At 41.5% G+C, this 20394-nt stretch overlaps 1 protein-coding gene across 4 annotated transcripts in view; it reads left to right on the forward strand.

Moving 5' to 3' along the window:
- LOC137357103 (methylcytosine dioxygenase tet3-like) overlaps nt 1–20394 on the forward strand; it is a 423938-nt gene that overhangs the window by 99359 nt on the left and 304185 nt on the right. For 2 of the 4 annotated variants that reach the window (XM_068023133.1, XM_068023137.1), the window contains one exon: nt 5723–5779. In XM_068023133.1, the coding sequence (XP_067879234.1) occupies nt 5723–5779 (57 nt within the window). Of the gene's footprint in view, nt 1–5016; nt 5194–5722; nt 5780–20394 lie in introns of those variants that run through there. The other 2 variants (XM_068023136.1, XM_068023134.1) reach the window with 2 other exon arrangements.

Consider the following 20394-nt stretch of genomic DNA (forward strand, 5'->3'; position numbering starts at 1 on the left):
AGAAAATTTGGAGCATGAGTTGCTCTGGGTTATTCTCATGAATTGCCAAAATTGGGAGATTTTCTTTTAAATATATTTTATTATTTTTATTCTATTTTACTTCATAGTCTTCCTAGACTACCGCTCATGCTGTTCTCCAACCATCTGCTGAGAGATACAAAACAGAAGATTGTAACTTTTCCTTCCTGTGGCAAATCAGCTGTATACCATTGTCTCCATCCCAACAACAAATGTTACCTTGGATGAGAAACTCTGGGAGGTAATTTTGATCGCCCCCAAAAACGGGCATGTGGCTTGCGATGCACAGTTAACCTGCCTGTTGATTGTAGTGAAGACAGCACGCCAACTTTGTGCACTCGGATGAGTTCTTCACTGATAGTCCGGCCAGAAAAGGGGTGTGTTGGTTGTCTCCTCTCTTTCCCTTTCTCCTTCTCCTCATGCTCCTCAGCTGCGCACTGTATGGTGGCAAGGGCTGTGCCGAAGTTGTGCAGCATGCAGCAGATCACCTGAATCTACTGAGTACTACAGGGCTCTTTCAGAACAGTCCAGGCAGTGGAAGCGTAGTTTCAGCATTTTCAGTTTCAGACACACTTTTGGAGCTGCAAGGGCACTCGTAGCTCCCAGAAAATGTGTACAATCCCAATTTCTCACCCCTATGTTTACATCTCCTGTAATGAGTTCTTTTATGTTGTCTGATGCAACATAAATGAGATGCGTGGAGTCCAGTTGGTTGAAGATCTCAAAACAGGTTTATTACACAGCTATTATATACAGTACAGAGCTAACTATTTACAGAACCTTACTTGGGGTCTTACAGTGACTTACAGAAAGCACAGTGACTCAGATAAGTAGTCACAGGATTATGTCCTGCTACTTAGCTCATGAGCATACTAAGATCTTAAAGGGACATCACTCTTCAAGGCAATCACACAACATCTTGTTAAAACTGAGGCGGGGGAGTGCACAGTTTATTTGAGTTCCACTTCTCCACGGGTCACAACATATATTTAAATTTTTTCCCACTTACTGATATGGTCAATCATAGACTCTGTTTTTATCCCAGAATAAAATACACCAACCAGGTTTCTTTAATAAACAACAAAATTATCAGTTTATTATAAAACAAGTCTTAACCAGTAATGAAGTAAAGCATAAACACAGATTGAAATTTTAAAGTTCCCTTTTTACCTTAGCCCCTCACACTCTCTCACACACACATACCCCGACGAACTGGAAAAATAAAGGGATTTTCGTTTTTAGAGCTCTATTGCAGACAAAAAAACACTTGGGCTGAATACTTGCTCAATCTTGAAGAAACAGCAGATGAGATACCAGAATTTTTCTGTCAATTAACACCCTCTCTGCACTAATGCTTGTCTTTCACCACACTATTAAAATACCTTTTGCCTTTGCTCCATGACCTTCTGGTCAGTTGTTCTCTGTGACCTTGTCCGATCAACACTTTCACTTTGGTTATCTCTTGCCCCACCCCTGCTTTATTTGCTTAAAACCTGTTACATTTCTAATATTTGCCAGTTCTGATGAAGGGTCACTGACCTGAAACGTTAACTCTGCTTCTCTCTCCACAGATGCTGCCAGACCTGCTGAGTATTTCCAGCCTTTCTTGTTTTTATAGCAGATGGGATGTGTTGTGTTCCAAAACTGGCATACAGTCTGGCCTCTGAGTACATGTAAACAGGTCACTGGGATCTTTTAGAACAGTACTTTTCAGGCTTTGAGAATTAAATTAGCAGGCTTTTCTTCAAAGACAGCAGACGAGATGAATTGACCCTGTGGACTTCTCAGGGTCTTTTAGAGAGATGCTAGAAATATGAGATGGGTTGTGGTCTTCTCTCCTTCCTTGGAAATTCTCGTCTCTCCTTGGAAGTTCTCTTCCTTTTTATATAGTTCAATCCTAACTCAAAACAATTCCAAAGTGAAACCGACAACAGGAGGTCAATCTTTTGACCTCCATCAGTCTTGACCTGTCACTTCTTCGTAAACAACTTCTCCAGGTGTCCAAAGTTCTCTGTTGTTCTTTGAGCTGGAGGTCAGGTAGTTTCCCAGAAAGGCTTGTTGTTGTTGCTGGAAGTCAGGTGGTTTCCCGGAAATGTTTGTTTTCCTCACAAGACCTCTCAGTGCCCCTTTTAAAAAACATTTCCAGGGACTGTTTTTCAAAGTCAAGTGGCCTTTTCATGACCCCTTTTGAAAGCCCCAAAGTTTAACATTTCTTCAGTCTTCAAAAATGAATCCTCAAAAAGTATATTTAATTAAAAAAAAGCACTTTCGTAACAACCTCTATACTCAGGTATGATAGCACAGTGGTTATGTTACTGAATTAGAGAGTAGGAGAATTTGAATTCAGGTTATAACAAATTCTGGTATCAGTATAATTGACCATGAAGCTGTCAAGGTTATTGTAAAACCCATTGGTTCCTTCTTTTAAGGACGCAGAGCTGCTGTCCTTACTTGATCTGGCCTATATGTAGACTCCAATTGTACACCATTGTGATGGATTTTGAACGTCCCTCTGAAGTAGGCTAGAAGGCACTTTTTTAAATTCTTTCATGGGATGTGGGCATTGCCTGCAAGGCCAGCATTTTTTGCCCATTCCTAATTGTCCTGAACAACTGAGTGGCCATTTTTGAGAGCAGTTAAGAGTCAACCACATTCCAGTGGGCCTGGAATCACCTGTAGGCCATATCAGGAAAGAACAGTAGATTTCCCAACCTGAAGGATATTAGTGAACCAGATAGATTTTTACGACAATCGATGATAGTTTCATGGCACCATTACTCATACTAGATTTTAATTCCAGATTTCTTTTCATTAATTAATTAAAATTAAACCCCACCAGCTGCCTGTGTCCCCAGGGCATTATCATGGGCCTTTGGATTACTTGCTGCACTAATACCACTATGCCACCGTCTCTCTGTTGGATCAAATCATTACATAGGTTAAGAAGGCCCACCATCACCTTCTCAAGGGCAAGTAGGGATGGACAGTAGATGCTGGCTAGCATAGCCAGCAGTGCTCACCACTCCATGATGCACTGCACCACCTTGAATAATTGGCATTCTAATATCCTTAAAATGTTTTCCACTTTAAATGACAAGGAACATTAATCTTTTCTATGATTTGCAGTTTTAGTCCGAAAAGATAATGATGGAAATGTTTCAGGACATAAACTAAGAAATTATATGTTGTTCAACAGGTCACTGTTGATGATTGTGACCGTGAATTAAAAACCACCATTGAGAACTGACTTGTCGATAGTAACAGCTGTATGCTTCATGTACTCCGACTTTATCATTTAACTGAAGCCAATAGTCTATTCATTTTAATTGCATTGATGACTTTGTTAAAGTAGTAACAGAAGAATTTCATACAAATTTGTTCAGTTTTTGCCAATCATCACCACTAATTATTTCTAGACTCATATGTTGGAGATTCTCTGACCACAAATAATAAATGCACCACTTGGTGTGATAATAAGCTACACAGACCAACAAAAACTTGGCCTCAGACTGGGCAACAATAAAAATACTATAATTAGCCTCAATGTCCCTGGGTCAGCAGGTGGAGATCTGGGAGCAGAGGCTCCCACTCCTCCACACAATCTAGTGACTCTTATTGGAATGTGCATAAGTGTAGACACCAAAGGGCTTCTTTTCTGAGTGTGTGCATCTGGCATGAAGGCATTGAGGAGCACATATTGGAAAATTGTGGAACGCTCCCCAAAATTTTCTGTCCATTAAAATGAATGGATAGAAAGTTGTATGCAGTTCACCTGCAATTCACTGATAATGCACTTCCAACAGACATACTGTTGGAAAAGATGCAGAGAGAGATTTTATTAGGAATATAGAGGATAATTGTAAGGCGGAATTGTATTTTTAGAGCTAGTAGAAAGTAGAGGAAGCAGATGAGAACCACAGGAACTACAAGAGAGGAACAGGAGACATAAGAAAGCATCAGAATCTGAGAGAGGGCCTTGGAACCTTGAAGATAGTAGTAGAACTGCATTGGGCAGCGGTCACCAGAGGAAAGTGACAATACCTGGGAGAACATTGGTAACAGAAGAAAATAACCTGAGACTAGGAAAAGTAACAGGAGACAGGGAAAAGCAGAAAAAAGGCTGGAGTGAGCAACAAAAGCTAGGAGAAAGTGAGCGGAGCTAGAACAGTGACAAAAGTCAGAAGAAAAGCAATCGGTGTAAGGACAGACTGCTGGGAGGTAGAGAGAGCAACAACAGCCAGAAAGACAGCAGGAGCAGTATTAGACAGTAAGAGAACATAGTTATGGGAGTTAGGAGAGACCATCAGAAGTTGGAAGAGAGTAGAAAACAGCAGGGCACTGCATTAAGGGAAAGAATGTCAGGAACTGGTTGAAAGCAACTGGAGTTAGGAAAACGCAGCAAGAAGAAGGAGCTTAAAGATAGCAGAAATGCACAGGAAGAGACCAATGTGAGTTAGCAGAAGGAAGCAGTGGCAACACTTGCAGCAGCCAGATAGAGGCTGAAATTATGCAAGTGTTTACTTCTGATGCAAAATGCTGTTGCTGAGAACTCCAGTTCACATTTAAAAAAAAACAGTTCAGTCTCATGGGAACCGAGTTTCTACGAAATGCTTTCTTTCTTTGTTGCGACTAGAGCAGAGATAGACTGAGCAACATACTACATGCAATTGTGGCAATCTTTGACCTTTGACTGATCCAGCATATGAGGCTATATGCGACATGCTGTGAAGCTGTTTTACTTGCAGCTTTCTTCCCTAACACACAAAATGCATTTTTAAAAATGCAGTACTTGTTGGATTTTTGTTAACAAAAATTAACAGGCAACAGCAAAACCTTTCAGAGCAATCCAGAACTACATCTAGCTTTTATATGGCTATACAATACCCCCTTCCCCCAAATGCATCTAAAGTTACTTTTTTTTACACGTGACCAATAAGGAAATGGGTCTTAGTTCAGCTGCGTGCAGCTGGTGTTGAGCCGCCACTTCCGCTACTCCACTCCACAGTTTACTACTGATTTCATGCTGATGGCTTGCATAGATACCACATAGGGGTGGTATTGTTTAGGAAGCTTGAATGAGGAAGACAGTTGACAAGCTCACATAAGCCGCCCATCCTCCACTCTCCTTCTCCGAGTATCTGCCGATTGGTTGTTCCGGATGAGTCTGAGTAGGCAGTGGGCATGCTTGTCACGTTTTAAGTCTGTACTGGTGGGGGGCTGGGAGGGTTTAGAGAAAACTCAGCAGTACGATACTGATGCTAGAGTCTGGCTAAAAAAAAATTAATGTATCACGGTGTCTGTAACATAGCTCAAGGAGAAGGAGGCAAGATGGCTGCCTGGTAGGGTCTGCCTCTGATGGAGAAAGCAGAGACTGTTTCAGAGGAGTGTTGCAAGATAGAGGGTGTAGTGTAGGTATATTTCCAAAGAAGCTTTTGAAGGTTATTTTGAAAAGAAGGCTGTTAGATTTATGTGATAGGTTATGCTTTAAGTTACATTATTAATGAACTGCAAATTATTCACTATACACAAATTTTATAAATAGGTATTTGTTGCCCTTCCTTGCAAAATGTGTCTTTAGCTCAGTGACTATTAGTCAAGCTCAATTTTATTGGCATGTTCAGTGCTATGGTCTCGTTTGGGTTAGATTTCTCTGTCTCATTCCTTAATTGATTTTTTTTTTGTGTTTGATTCTTTTTCCCTGCAGGTGGGGAACAAGGACAATACAAAAGCTCAGAGAAAGAAGCAAACACTGGCTGAAAAGGTAAATTAACTGCATTATGAAAGCCTTACTTTCACATGGACTATTTTTTAATTTGAGAAAGATCAAAGCTTTGATTCCGATAGAAACAGTGTGGAAAAACAACAAGGAAACATTATCTTCATACAGCATTAATTCATATCTGTTGTGTTATGATTCAAATTAGAATTAATGTTTTTTTAACATGAAGGAGGAAATAAATTTGCCCAACAAAATCCTTCTTTATCAGACAACTGGGAAATGTATATTATATTCTGGAAGACAATAATTATGTAGGATAGCATATGCAGCCAAAGCTAATGCTGCATAAACAAAGGAAACACCAAACCAGTTATGCTGGTATTCAATACTGCAACATATCAAAGCATACACAAATCTCGATGAAAATGCTGGTGAAGACTGTGCAGAAAAAGAGACTGGGTTTACACAGCAAAGTTTCAAATATATGCACAAGACTCAATTTGGATTTGCTAGTTAATAACCTTTGTACAAAGTTATTATAAAGGATTTCAGATAGTAATGCCATAATACTATTTTTTGTTCCTTTAAGATCTAGTAGATGTTTTTGTTCAGCGTGGAGCGATGTGTCAAGGTTATGCTTTAACAGGCTGTTAGCCTTATGAGTGCTGAACTTCCTTTGCACCTTGTAGCCATCGGCTGATCTGTTTAAATGATAACATGACAAAACTTTCAAAGTTTTCAAAATTTAACAAACAAAATTTGCCTGGAACTGCATTCTGAGTTTAAGTGTCATTCTCTGGGATTTTGCTTCACTGTTGGATGCAACTGAAGATTCCACCCATGCTTAAAGATTTAACAGATGCATTTTTTTAGGTAATGTAATTATAGAAAGGGGATGTCTGGAGGGGCACTCTGTTGCAGTGTGCTTGATTTCTTTTGTAATTTCCCAGTGCAAGAAATGTTCCATTGTTATCCTTGCTCTTTTTTATGAGGATTTCAAAATTACACTATACCGAATGACATTCTACATTTAAACCTTCAGAGTTAATTAGCTGCCATGTTTTACAGTGCAGTTCATATACTCTTTAATGTTCAAATTGAAAAGGCATTTAATTTGTTGATGAGCGAAAAGTTAGTTGTGCCTAATTTGATGCATTTGCTAAAGTTTTCGTTGCCCCAAAAACAATCCCACTATAATTTCCAAGGCTTGGGTTTGCCTTGACTTAGTTTTCACAAGGAAGCAACTGACAGACGACATCACTAGATTAATTATTAATGTATTTAAATATTTGCATATATAATACATACATTGCTCAATTATCAGCCAGCAATAGTGTTCATTTGGTAGTCTTTGATAATAATAGTGATATATTTTTCTAAATATTTGTCTGCAATCAATCAAATCATAAATAGTTGTGAAATGCTGAGGTCTTTGGGTGGCTGGCAGTTTGGATCTCATTATGGAGGTAAACATGCAATAACAATGACAACTTACATCACACATATTTGACTATTGGTCCTGCGGTAAAGGCAAGAATGATTTGCTAGATATTTAGCAGAAAACAATTTAAGTTTGTACTAGTAAATTAAATTTTGAACATGTTGCACTTCAAAAAATACATTTACAAAATTCTAAAGTCAAAGAACAGTTTACAAATGGAACAAAATGGGTGGTGAGAATGGTAGCTGCATGCGGTAAATAGTTCCTGGCTTTTAGTGCTAGTACTGAAATTATGTTTAGCTCTGACACTCACGTGGTAAAGAGGCCCCGTGGAAAGGTTAGAGAGATGGCACGCTAGCTGTTTGGCAGGCAGTCTTGGCAAGTCATGCTGGCTGCACGCACATGGGTTTGAGGTTTACAAACAGTACTCTTGCATACGTCATCCGTGAGTCATCATATCAGGGAATGTAGCACAAGGACCATACAGGAGGCGCACTAACAATAGTTTATTTTGATCAAAGAATCATACTTCTCCAAGAGCAGGATTTTTCACCACTAGGCAAGCAGCTTTGTTACGCAGCTGGGAAGTTCCAATTGAATTCCATTTTTTAGAAATATTTGTCAGATAGAACCTCTGATGGTAATCCCATTTCAACAGGTGTTCTTTGGTTGCTTGTCAATGAATAATCAAGTCAAGCTATTCATACCATTAATTCTGAGGTGAATGATAACGTTAAAAAAACTGAACAGCTAAGTTGAAAGAACTAATGCTCTTTAGGTTGAATTTAAATGAATACAATTGTTGTTCCCCCTTCTGTCTCTAACCAAATCATTATTTTTACTGAGGCTTAGGTTTTGTAACATGCTTTCTACGTCCCCACAGTCATATTGCGTTTGACAGTGAGAGGGAGAATGAAAAGAGTTCAGCAAAGTGATAGACTTGGATAACTCATAAGCTTTCAGTCTTGTTAATGCATGCAAGAAAAAAGCAAAGAATTAGCACAGAAATTAGTGTTTGAGCTTGGTTTCATTTAAATTTGCATACCATTACTCTGCAAAAGATATCCTTTTTCCCATCCAACCCCCCCCCCCCCCCCCCACATCATATGTTATTAAAATAAAATTAATTTCATTCATTTTCTATTGAGATGCTGCCCTGTAGTTTTAAGCACTGTGGTATAGATCTTTCTGCTGAAGAGCCTGGGGATAGAAATTATTACATAGTGCTCAGAAGTACAATGCAGACCCACAAAAAAGGTAATAAGCACTATACTTATTGAGGGGGATGCCTTAGGAAGGCTTTATTGAAACAAAGCTTTTGATTTTCAACAAAAATAACAGGATATACCTTGCTGCACAATGTATGGTTCCATTTCAATTTATTAGTTTTCAAATTTACTTGTATTATTAAAAAAGGTAAGAGAGATCACTTATTGTTAACAATTTTTCCCTGGGACACAACACTGTGGTGTACCTACTTCATGTGGACTGCAGCAGTTTAAGAAGATTGCTCACCACCACTTTCTTAAGGGCAATTAGGATGGGCAAAAAATGCTGGTCTCACCAATGATGCTCACATCCCAAGAATGAATGAAATTTTTTTTAAAAAGCTATTACTGTGAAGAGACAGAATCAGAAGTTATTCTGCCAATAATGACCAAGTTTACCTATAATTACATGCCAATATTCGAGCTTGTTCAATAACTTGAACATATTGTCCTCAGAATACAAAGCATCGGCAAGAACATTGGTATTGCAGTGTATCAAGCAAAAGTAACTTCTGTAATTTTTAATATTTTGATTTTTTTCTTATCAGTCAATTAACATCAGAGCTTCTGTCACTGTCCTCCACATTACCAGGGACCTGACCTGGTGGTGTGTTTCAGATGGTCCATGGTTATTCTTTAACTGACTTATACATTGGCCTTGGTGTGGGGGTCAGGTTGCTCAGTTGACTAGATGATGCAGAAAAATGCCAACAGTGAGGGTCCAATCCTCGTATTAACTGTGGTAGCTCACGGAGGCCTGTCTCCACACCTTGCCCCATGCTTGAGGAGTGGTGCCCCTCAAAATATACATTACCAACTGTCTGTCTCTCTCCAATGGAGAGATGCCGATGGTCCTTTGAGACTGTAGCTACAACAACATACTCCGTTGGAGGGGGTGCAGCACAAATTCACCAGAACAATACTGGGTATAAATTATGAGGAAAAGATACATAGAATAGGTTTAAGTATACAAAATTAAACAGTGATCTTACAGAGTTGTTTAAGATGATAAGGTATCCACTTTATGGGGAGTCCAGAATAAAGGAGCATAACCTTAAAATTAGAACTAGGGAGGTCAACAGTGATGTCAGGAAGCACTTCACACAAAGGATAGTGGAAATCTGGACTTCCTCCCCCAAAAAGCTGTGGGGAGCTAGGTCTATTGAAAATTTCAAAACCTAGATTGATGGATTTTTGTTAGGCAAGGGTATTTAGGGTTGTGGAAACAAGGTGGATAGATGGAGTTAAAATACAAATCAGCCACAATTCAGCTGAATGGTGAAACTAGATCAAGGGACTGAATGACCTCCTCCTTTTCCTGTGTTCCTACTTGTTCCATATAGCAGCTGAGAAACTGAGGATGTAATTTGATAATTCAAGTGTTAGTTCATTGATCTTTTGATGGTATTTCCTCCACCAAATTTCCCACAACCCTCCTCCAGGTGCTCACCCACCCAAGGTTATATTTGAGTAGTTAAATTGTCGAAAATTGCATTTGGCAGTGAAATAGTAATTTTGTTAGCCAAGAACACCGAATAAAATCCAATAACAGTTGGCCCATGAAACATTCCATTATCAGAGAACTTTGATTCTATAATTTCTGAAACGGGACTTACTTACTGGTCAGTAGTTTGTACAGTACATGTGACCGCTGGACCAATGGTTTACATTTGATGGTTTATGATTCCAATAACGAAGCACAAAAACTTATGTTTGACACATTAGTATCTCATGGCAACACTTGGCTACCAACTCAAACATAGAATCATAGAAATTTACAGCATGGAAGGAGACCATTCGGTCCATCGTATCTGTGCCATCTGACAAGTTGCCATCCAGCTGAATCCCACTTTCCAGCTCTTTTAGTTTAGTTTAGTTTACTTGGTCCACAGCCTGTAGCTAACGGCACTTCAAGTGCAATTCAAGTACTTTTTAAATGTTATGAGGGTTTCTGCCTCTACCACCTTTCAGGCAGCGCATTCCAGATCCCCACCAGCCTCTGGGTGAAAATATTTCCCCTTGAATGCTCTCTAAATCTCTTACCTTAAATCTATGCTTCCTGTTTAAGGACCCCTCAACCAAGGAGAATAGGGCCTTCCTATCTACTCTATCAAGATCCCTCATAATTTTTTACACTTCAATTAGGTCTCCCCTCAGCATCTTCTGTTCCAAAGAAAACAACCCTATCCTATCCAATCTTTCCTCATAGCTGCATTTTTCCAGTCCAGGCAACATCTTTGTAAATCTCCTTTGTACCCTCTCTAGTGCAATCACATCTTTCCTATTGTGCAATGTCCAGAACTGCACACAGTACTCCAGCTGTGCCCTAACTAGTAATTTATGCAGTTCCAGCATAAGCTTCCAGCTCTTCTCTTCTATCCCTCGGCTAATAAAGGATCCCATATTCCTTCTTGACCACCTCCTCTGCCTGTCCAGCCACGTTCAGAGATCTGTGGACATGCACTTCAAGATCCCTCTGTTTCTCTACAGTTCTCAACAAAAACTTCCTGCAAGGTTATTGGCTCCGGTCCTGTTGAGATGCAACCCGTACAGCTTGTACAGATTCCACCTTCCCCAGAAGTGGTCCCAATGCCTCAGGAATGTAAAACCCTCCCTCCTGCACCATCTCTCCAGCCATGTATTCATCAGCTCTATTTCCTAATCCTGTCCTTACTGGCATGTGGCACTGGGAGTATTGGAGTTTATTGCCTTTGAGGTCCTGCTTTTCAATCTCTTTCCTAGCTCCCTAAACTCTGCCTTCAGGACTCATCCCTCTTTCTGTCTATGACATTGGTGCCAATATGGAACACAACCTCTAGCTGCTGAACCTCTCCTCACGCCCCCCCCCCCCCCCCCCTCCCCCCTCAATGTCCTGCAGCTACTCGGTGCCAGGGTCAAGGATGTCACCAGGGAGGCAACATAGCATCCTTACTATCGAATTCCCTACCACCCTTCTTCCACTCTTCTTCCTCCCTCCTGCCCCCACTGTGCAGCTGAGCCACCCATGGTGCCATGGATTTGGCTGTACCTGCACACTCCTGAGGAACCATCACACTCACCAGTATTTGAATACTGGTTGGAGAGTGAGGTACACTCGTGGGAACGCTGCTTTGCCTGCCTGGTCCTCCTCATCTTTCTGGCGGTCACCCTTTCCCTCTTTGCACCATCTCTAAAAATGTGCTATGTACGAAGCTCACAGATTCTCTGCAGTGACTCCAGCTGCTGCTTGAAGCTCTGAAACCTGGAGCTTGAGCTGCTAGGGTTGGCGACAGTTCCTGCACAGGTGATCGTCCAGGTGACGAGAAGCATCCAGGATTTCCTGCATGGTTCAGAATGTGCATTCCACGGGGTTGATGTTCCCTGCCATGCCTTTACTTTCCAGACTATTATCTGGAGACACTTAGCAGCTACTCACCAATTCACTCCTTCCCTGGTTGGCACGTCACTATAGCTATTTTGCAGATGTTGCTTTTGTTTTTTGGAGATTTCGCTGGAGGCTCTCTCCTCTGCTTTAACTCCTTGGCTGTTGTACTCAGTCTCCACCCAGGTCTGCCACCGCTGCGGCCAGTGGGTCTCTCTTTAATATAGATAACACCTCCCTGCTCACCTAATTAATGCTTCAAGACTGCAGCTCTCAAGACTCATTGTATCTCACTTCCTCACTCTGAATGCACCTTGTTTTGTAAAAAAAAAAGAATGGCACCTCTTCCCTCACTCTCAAAATTCACCAAGTTAAGTACTCCGTTGAAGTACTACCTTGAGCTGGACTCCATGCTACTTCAAAGAATGTTGATTTAAATAACAATCATCTCTGTATTACTATATGCATCACTTAATATCTAAATAGCAAAAGGACCCAAAAACAATGTTAAAGCAACTATATGTAACATATTAGAAATAAGACGTGTCTTAAGTTACAGCTGAATTAACTCACGCCACTATGTCATTTATTTTTGCTTACATTGGATTACATTTATCAGCTCTATTCATTAGTATTCAATCAAATAGTCTTGCAGTAGCATGAATAAAAAGCAAAGTAAGTGATTAAAAAAGGTGCTGTTCGGTGTACATGGGCTGAATTTAACATGGCAGTCGAGGGCGGGTATGTTGGCATGAGGGTACAGAGAATCACAACACAACCATCGGCCCGGAAATTTGGTGTCATGACATTGGTTCTCGATTTTGTCAGTGGTGGGAAAGCACAATGGTGGCATTGCCTCCGAACGCGATGGGACCTATTTTAAGTTGCTGAAATGCCGATTTACGTGCATTAAAATATAATTACAAGCAATTGAATGATAGGTGAGTGATTCTCTGAACAGTGGGTGGCTCTCGCGTGCCTCTGGATTCATGACCGGTAAAACGAGGCAGCACTGAGGCGAGAGGACATATTGCTGCGACGGGTCGGCAGCCTTGAGCATTTCTGATTTGGGGAAGAGGGGGGTTTAGAGGCCATTGTGGGACTCTGTTGCTGTGGGCTCTGCAGCAGGGTCTGGGATTCTGGGGGCTCTGCAGGGGGGTACTAAGTGAGTGTGGTTGTGGGGTGGGGTGGGAGGGGTCGGTATATGGATGGCTAACTGATGCATTATGGGTCTGTTTGCTCACATTGTTGAAATAGATGGTGGGCCATTGTCAAGGTTGGGCTCTGAGGTCCATCAGCGACTGCGCCAGCAGAATTGTCACATCTTCAGGTGCCAAAGCAGGAGGCCAGACGGGTTAAGCAACGCGCAAAGGAGGCAAGAGACAACCTCATAATGACTCGTTTACAGCCATCCTGGTGTCCATTTACAGAGAATGAAATCTTAATGCATGAACTCTGTCGCCTCCATCCCATTTGTGGTTCCTATCTTGTGAGTGGCTGCAATGCACGCTTGTGACCATGGGGGAACATATGTTAAGGAGAGCTCTCAACGCACTGGCATGTTAATGAGGGCTGTTGTCACATTGGCATAGCCCGAAGGAGGAATGGGGAGGTTCACAGCTCACATTAAGGCAAAATGGCACAAGGCTTTCAGACAATGAAGCCTAAAGATTTGGACAAAGAATCTTTTAATTATTTACCCACAAAAATATATGCTAGACTTGAGACCCAAAGTGTGGCTATATGCTCCTCTTAATACATTTGTGGGTGCTCCTATGTGGTGTGATCCCTCCTGATGCCAACCATGTGTAATGTGGATCTCCAACATTAGTGCACATGCCGATGGGAATCAATCCTCACTCTTTTGCATAGGGATTCCAATCTTCACCCTGGGTGCCCACCAGCTCCAATAGCTCTTCAGAAGGGTGGAAATTAGAAATAAAGTGGATACATTTTTCCAGTTGGGGGCGGGAGCAGGAAACAGCACCAATACAGTCATCAATGGACCGGAAAGAGTTGGGGGAGGGGGCCTGAGCAGGACTGGAACAAGGAATGTTCGACATATCCCACAAAAAGACGGGCATAACTAGGGCCAATGCGGGTATCTATAGCAACACCTTTAACTTGAAGGAAGTGAGTGGAGTTGAAGGAGAAGTTGTTGAATGTGAGAACAAGTTCAGCCAGGCGGAGGAGTGTGGCGGTGGATGGGGACTGGTTGGACTTCTGTTCAAGGAAGAAGCGGAGAGTCCTCCGACCGTCCTGGTGGGGGATGGAGATCGAGAGAGATTGGACATCCATAGTGAAGAGGTGGTGATTGGAGCGAGGAAACTGGAAATTGTCAAAATGACGTAGGGCGTCAGAAGATTCACGGACGTAAGTGGGAAGAGACTGGATCAGCAGAGAAAAGATAGAGTCAAGATAGGAAGAAATAAGTTCAGTGGGGCAGAAACAGGCTGAAACAATGGGTCTGCCTGGAGAGTCCTGTTTGAGGATTTTGGGAAGGAGATAGAAGCGAGCTGTCTGGGGCTGCGGGAGTATGAGGTCGGAAGCTGTCGCGGGAAGATCTCTGGAGGAGATGAGGTCGCTGACAGTCCTGTGGACAGTCGCTCAGTCGCTTGATGTTCAGTGGTGGGGTCATGGTCCTAATTTGGCACATGGCTTGAATATTAATCCCGATAGTCAGAAAAAGAAAGGATTCATGAACTATAGATTACCACATAAAACCTTCATTTGGGAGTGGGAAATTTAAATATTGGAATGTTTCTCGAATTTTGCTCATTGTTTTCCCTCATCCCAACACTAAACACCCGCACCCCACCCGCCCCCCCCCCCCCCCCCGCCACCTCCACACCTCGACTGAGATGCCTCGTTCTCGGTTATGGTTCTATGGGCTTCATTCATTGTGTAAGTTGAAATAATGACTGTTGCCATATTATTTGTAAATGAGGACATCATAGCTGAACCTAATCCCATTTTCACCCAACACAGGTCACTGAATAATGATCAGAATTGCAGCCCTGTCTGGTTTTCTACTACTTTTCTGAACCAAGCTCACTGAGGCCCACCCTTTACCCGAGGGCAGCCAATTTAGCACAGGCCACAGAGTAAACTTTGGATGACACTGTTTTGTACACTGGAGGGTGCATTTATCCTTCGAGCCATGAAGGCAACTTTCTTGTTTGTTTTCGAAATAGCACAGGCTGACAAATGGTGTTAGATAATTTAGCATCACTATCGTGATCTAATTTGTCTCAAATTGTCTGTAATATCTCAAATATTTGTGTAAATGAAAGAGAGGTAGATGCATTTGAGTCTGACAGTTTCATCTGACATGCGTCAACATGTGGCATACGATCTGATTTAAATCAGGACTTCTCAGCTTCTGTAACAAATGTCTATCTCCGCACGGCACTCATATGTTGGTTTGTACAATGTTCTAAGTATCTATTCATTATCCATGAAGCTATATTCAACATGTGCACCAGATGATTTGTGTTCCTCACACCGGAATGCACTTAGACTTTGTGAAGTGAGTTAATCAATTCCTTATGTAATGGCTTATAGGGCAATACACATAGAACTGCGAGACACAAGCAAGTAACATAGGAGGAATGTCTGGAAGTAAAAGACATGACCACTGGAGCTGGATATCATTAAAATTTGTATGTCATTAAATGCTTTCAATATGTCATGCAAAATGCACTACCTGAGCTATCCTCAATCTACCTAATTTACAAGCAGATATCTTAACACAGTACACACAAGTCAATTTAATGTGATGAACTTAAATATAGTTACAATTGTTTAAGCTGTTTTATCAAAATATTTCAAATAGATATAAAAGAATATCACAAGGAAAACTCAAATAGTACACGTATGAATGTTCCAGCCAGTAGTTGTCAGTCTCTTATGTAACTGAAGTGGAAACTTGCCACTGTTTATATTAAATTTTTAGTTACCTATAAATGTTCCACAGAAATCCATGACAACTGCCACATACCCCCAGTAAAGTTTAGAGAATTGCAGAAACACACCTGTGAGTGGTGCATACTAAATATATTATGTATGAATCGTGCTCCCAGTGCAGAGCCTCACCTGATGGGAGCATAGATTGGGAACTTAGGCCTGTGCTCTCCACTCTGTCTAGCTGTTAGTTTTCCAAAGGCCCAATATTCACTCCCAGTGACAATGCTCTGAACTTGGAGTGCAATTTTGTAACATTCCGTTTAAGTTCCTGCCCTGGTTATCGCATTGAGCCCAGCACTCAACTGAAATAATGTTTTACTATAAATCATCTATTGCCCTCGAAGAAACTTCATGAAAAATACAGGGGCGCTGTCTTGGGATGGCAGTATAATGTATTAAGATAATAAATTGATCTGATAATGTCATAAATACAGGAAGATTCTAATTTTAACAATCTCAATGCCTGGGACAGCCACTGGTAAATAAAAAGAATTACAGTAACTTAATTTTTGTTTCATTTTTTGCCCATGTAGCTAATAGTTACTGAGTGAAGACCATAAATTATGTGAGCTTTCCCTGCTGTGTATTTTTTAAAAATAATGCGTACATTTGGCAGCAAAATAAAATAGGTAACAAAATCCTGTACTCAAGCAAGATATACCAACTGCATACAAATCACAGTTCTGAAGATGTTGCTGGAGGAAACCAGTTAAGATTATTTTCATTATTGCAAATGCAGGAGTGCAAATTGTTTGTTGCTCATTGTTACCTTGTTCTTGAAATACAGGCGCAAAATGTTCACTTACTGCTCCAGCACAAGTGCCATGCATCTTAGTGCATGAAGTTTGCCATAGCTAAGAAGTAAACATTTACTGTTCAAAGAAAGATTAGCATTAAATATGAAATAAAGCTTGAGATGATTACTTAAAAAAAATTATTTTCTATTGCTGATACAATAGAACATTCTTTCATTTTTCCTTTGAACAATGAAGTGCTTACTTTTGTTCCAGAATAAACTTCCTGCAGAGTTGGCTGGCAGCACAAGTGATTGAGTCACAAGCCCAAATAGCTATTTGACAGATACCTTAAAGATTGAATTGGACAATTCCGACAAACTGTTGATGTTCTATCAATAGATATTAGTAGCACATTTATTAATGACTGAATGAATGTGGTAGTGGTGGTCGGGACAAAAATCACTTCTGACAATTTCAACAAGAAAGTTAGTTTGAGGACAAAACAAGATTTCCCTGACATTTTCATTGGATGAATTTTATCCCGAAGTTCACAAAGCTGCTAAATACAATAAGGGATGGAATATCATCACTGTCAGCTTAATGTGCATCCTTACATACAGTTGCATAGTATGTACAGCGCAGAAACAGGCCATTCAGCCCAACTGATCTATGTCTGCGTTTAAGCTCCACATAAGCTCCTTCCACCCTCCTTCATCTAATCCTAACAAAGAACAGTACAGCACAGGAGCAGGCCATTCGGCCCTCCAAGCTGAAGAGATGAGTTGGCACAGTGGACTTCGAGAGAGGTGCTGGAAAGTTGATTTGGTTGTGGTCTTCTTCCTTGGGAATTCTCTTCTCTCTGTGTAACTTCTTTTCTCTCCTTGGAAGTTCTCACCCTTTTTATACAGTTCAACCCCAACTCAAAACAATTCAAAAATGAAACCGACAACAGGAGGTCAACCTTTTGACCTCCATCAATCTTGACAAGAACAAAGAACAGTACAGCGCAGGAACAGGCCATTCGGCCCTCCAAGCCTGCGCCGATCTTGATGCCTGCCTAAACTAACACCTTCTGCACTTCCGGGGCCCATATCCCTCTATTCCCTTCCGATTCATATATTTGTCAAGATGTCTCTTAAACGTCGCTATCGTATCTGCTTCCACCACCTCCCCTGGCAGCAAGTTCCAGGCACTCACCACCCTCTGTGTAAAAAAAACTTGCCTCGCACATCCCCTCTACTCTTTGCCCCTCGCACCTTAAACCTATGTCCTCTAGTAACTGACTCTTCCACCCTGGGAAAAAGCATGATTTTATTATTTTCTCCCTCAAGTACTTTACCTAACCTTCCCTGAAAGGCATCTGTACTATTTGCCTCAGCTACTCCATATGGTAGCAAGTTCCCCATTTTCACTACACTCTGGGTAAGAACTTTCCTCCTAAAATCTTTATTGGATTTATTAGTGGCTATTTTACATTTATAGCCCCTAGTTTTGGACTCTCCACAATTGGAAATATCTTCTCTATGTTACTTCTATTAAACCCTTCCTAATTTTAAAGACCCCTCAAATCACCTCTCAGCCTTCTGTTTTCAAGAGAAAAGAGCTCCTGAAATGCTTGAATCCAGTATTTAGAATCCTTGAAATAGGAAATTGGAATCTGATCAGACTTTCAATTTTGGTGACCTCGATCTTGGCATCTATTTGGAAGACAAAGTATTTTCTAACCTAAGAACTTGTTATTCAACATAACTACTCATCTATTTCATTTGTTTTAAATTTAAGAACTGCCTTTGAGAAATGTATTTTTTATGACCCATTCCCCGCTTTCCAGAAAATGAATACTCCTTCCATAATATCAACTTTTAGTTTGTTTTTAACATGCGCCATTTGGAGACAGCAGCCTCCATTTTCGATATGGATGAATCAAAGTTTTTAGCATCAAATCGTCTGAGCTTAACTCATTATCATAATTATGCATAGCTTCAAATAAAAACTTGGATGTCTGCACAAAGGATACTTGTGGTGAGACTAAAATTATTGCTTGTAGGAAAATTTAATAAGCATAACTCCAGTGGGAAATTCCTAAGGAACCCCTTCATTACCTCACAATAGCGTAAGCAAGATATTTTCCAAGGTGTTAGGAAATGACCTTATTGGACCAAGCAAAACTACTTCAAAAGGCCTCTTTTACAATTGAAATTTTGCAATAAGGTTAAAATAGAAACATTATTACTTGCATTCATTTAACGATTCACATGAAGCACATGAAAAGAAAAAAAAAGTATTGTTGCACAAAAGCTCGAAAATCGAAATACCGGTTATGTGTTACTAGTTTATCAATACTATTAGTCACTGATCTATCCCAGTGAACATTTAGAGGCACAAGTCCACCTCATCAATTTTAACTGGTTGAATTGCAGTGTGATTATCTCTGGAAGAACATCCATTTTTTCCAAGTTCTATTAAGTGGTCCAAGACATGATCTTTCGAAAGAAAGTGTGGTCCAAAAAATAGCAATTTCAGGGGCTGTTTGAATACCTTGAACATTCTCTTCTTGTCTCCCCACTGTGCTTTGCCACTTCAGGTACTCTAACACGAGAAATTATTAAAGATGTGCCGACCCAACGATGGAAAGGCCTTTTCAAAGGGAATACAGAATGCTGGGAAATATATGGGCTGAATTTTACCGGCCCCTCGGCAGCGTGGGGGTCGGTAAAATGCTGCGGGGAGAGGCCCGCCTCGACCCGTGACGTCGAGACTGGCCCGCCGCATTTTACCGGCGGCGGTGGGACCTCGGTGAGATCCCCCAGCCGCATGGCGGCGGCACCACAACTAGTGTATGGTAATGTTTACTTACCTATGCTGATTAAGAAGCCCGCCGCCTCTCCACTAACACTGCCAGATTTTTCATTGAACGGGCGGCCGTCACATGCCATGCTGTTCACGATCTGAAAAGCTGACTGGTCCTCATTCTGCATTCTGGAAGGGAGGAGGGAGGGGGCGATACACAGGGCTCGAACTCTGAATTCTAAAATGGAGGGTGGGCGGATACACAGTGGTGTAACTCTGCATTCTGAAAGGAAGGGGGTCTGGGATTACTGGAGGGAAAACTGTGCTGGCATGAAGGGAGGTACCGTGTACCATCCTTCTGTTAACAGTGTACGTTCTGTGTTTGTGAGGGGGCAATGGCACACTAGGCATCCTGTGTGTGGGGAGGGTGCCAGAAAGGGCAGGAACATTAAGGTTTTATGGATGGTGGGGGGCAGTCTATTCAGCTGATAGGATCTTGATGTCTTGCTGTGCCACTGAGTGTTGGCCAAGATGGGCAATGCCATGGCACGCCACATAGTTGATCCAGGAAAGCAGCTGATGTATCTGTCAACACTGATCCATGCCCTATTATGAAATTTCGAATACATGCAGGGTTCAACTTTAATTTATGACCTGGAAATAAGTATGGCTCATCCTACATTTTGTGATCCTCTGCACGCGAGGATCCATATGCACCAGAGGCAATACCGACAGGCAGGTGCGATCCACGTAGAGGCCCCCAGTCGGGATCAGCAGCCCCCAAGGGGAGCCCGCAATTATGGTTGCCGTGCATCTACAGGCCCCACATGACATGCCATCGGATATCAGAGCACCAGTGTCAGAGGAGATTGCCCAATGAGTGGTGATGACACGTCTCTGTGCCCTGCTCAAGGATGACCTGCAGCCCATGGGCTCTGGTGGACATCCCATGCCTTTGTTTCTCATGGTGGCAGCGGTTCTCAAGCCTGACACCTTGCAGCATTACAGGGGCCCACCAGAGACCTTTGTGGTGTCGCACAGTCAGCAGTGCACCACTGTATCATGGAGGTCACCAATGCCCTGCACCAGAGGGC

Source organism: Heterodontus francisci, chromosome 47 (assembly GCF_036365525.1).
Source record: "Heterodontus francisci isolate sHetFra1 chromosome 47, sHetFra1.hap1, whole genome shotgun sequence".
In the NCBI taxonomy this organism is placed as follows: domain Eukaryota; kingdom Metazoa; phylum Chordata; class Chondrichthyes; order Heterodontiformes; family Heterodontidae; genus Heterodontus; species Heterodontus francisci.